Consider the following 1660-nt stretch of genomic DNA (forward strand, 5'->3'; position numbering starts at 1 on the left):
GCTTCACTTACACACTGTTCACGCATTGTTCCTTGGACGGTACTACATACAAAAAAATAAGCCCTTCTTCTTCACAATCATGTTTCCTCATACATTTTTGGGCGCGTACAGTTGCATGAGCTTTCACACATGTACAGATTTGTGTGACGGCCACGTGAGGACGCAGCATGGCACCCTTACCCCGGCCAGCCCTCCGGCTGCCCCTCTGTGGTCCCACCCCTGCCCCAGCCCTGGCTGCCCTCCATCATTGTAGCTGTGTCTTTCTGAGACTGTCCTAGGTTGTAGAGTATGCAACATTTCACGCAGCACACTGCCCCCGAGAGGCACGCGCGTTGCTGTGTGTACAGGTGACCCTCGTCCGTGCCGTGTGGTATCCTGACGAAGGACACCTGTTGCCATGCAGCGCAGGGTTAAGTGCTGTCTGGATGGTGGTCACCAATGGCCCGGTCCTGCTCAGCCTCTTACGGCCACTTACCGGGCAAAGACCGTGCCGCTGCCACCCGGGAAAGTGTAGGGGTGCTGCTTCCGGAACACGTGTCCCACGCGGCTGCAGGGGACGATCTCCAGGCTGCCACCGCACTGCCACACGCGGAACGAAATCTCTGAGATGAGGAACGAGACAGGGTGACTGACAGTGACTGACAGAGCCCCAGGCTGCTCTGAGCAGCAGCCACGCCAGACAGGGTACCCCCCCCGCCCCCCGCCACCATCCCATCAAAGCGCTCTCGTGCCCTCAACGGCTGAGGAACCTGCCTCCCTCCAGAACATGGTCCTGAACTTTCTGCAGTGGAGACATCCGGCCCACCCTGGGTCTCCCGGCTCCATGGCATAATCCAGAAAGTAGGTACAGGCAGATGTGGTACTCAGCTCGACTGTAGTGAGTATCTCACAAAATACGCATACCCTAAATGTATACAATTTCAAATTGTCAACAGTACCTCAATAGAATTGGAAAGACAAAAAAAATCGAATCCGAGTTCATACTTGGGTGTTTCCACAACAGTGTTGTTTTACAGAAATGTAAAGTGATGTGGACAAAAAGAAGAAAAATGTCAAACCAATTACCTATGCTGGGACATGTATGATCTTAGATTTTAGCACAGATCTGAATTACGGAAGCCAATGAGAGCTCTGTCACCAAATCCTATGTTTTCACTAAATGATTTCAAAAGAGAGAGAGAGAGAGCACACGGAAACACTTTTCAGATTCTGATGAGACACCCTGAGACAAGTGTGAGTCTCTGGACTATTCTGAATATGAAGGACCCCGGGCATAAGAGCACGCATGTCTGTGCAGCACCACGGTATCGACCACTGATGTGCTCGCACCGAATTCTTCACTAGCTGGGTCGTGACCCAAGCCCCTGCGGCGAAGGGCTTCTGACTTTCTTTCTCAGCGTCCAGCAACACTTTGAATAAGAAGTTCTCCGCATTTCAGGACGTAAAATTTAAATATACATTTGCCTAACTGGAACATTCAAAAGCGGGGGCTAGGAAAGCCCTGTGGCTTCTGTATGGGGAAGCTGTTAAACCAGGAGGGGATCCGTTCAGACACCTGGTGGGAGATTCTGAAGGCCACATATGATTACAATTACATTCAGCTCTGATTTCCCTTGAACTCGGGGATGCTACAACGTGGGAATGGTTCCTCAAGATAACC

General features: G+C 51.4%; 1 protein-coding gene across 1 annotated transcript in view; it reads right to left on the reverse strand.

Annotated features, from left to right (window-relative positions):
* LOC100469126 (polypeptide N-acetylgalactosaminyltransferase 2) overlaps positions 1–1660 on the reverse strand; it is an 11840-nt gene that overhangs the window by 7741 nt on the left and 2439 nt on the right. The window contains exon 2 of the mRNA XM_034653455.1: positions 476–602. Coding sequence (XP_034509346.1) covers positions 476–602 — 127 coding nt within the window. The remainder of the gene's footprint in view (positions 1–475; positions 603–1660) is intronic.

This window comes from Ailuropoda melanoleuca, unplaced genomic scaffold (genome assembly GCF_002007445.2).
Source record: "Ailuropoda melanoleuca isolate Jingjing unplaced genomic scaffold, ASM200744v2 unplaced-scaffold9037, whole genome shotgun sequence".
Lineage (NCBI taxonomy): Eukaryota > Metazoa > Chordata > Mammalia > Carnivora > Ursidae > Ailuropoda > Ailuropoda melanoleuca.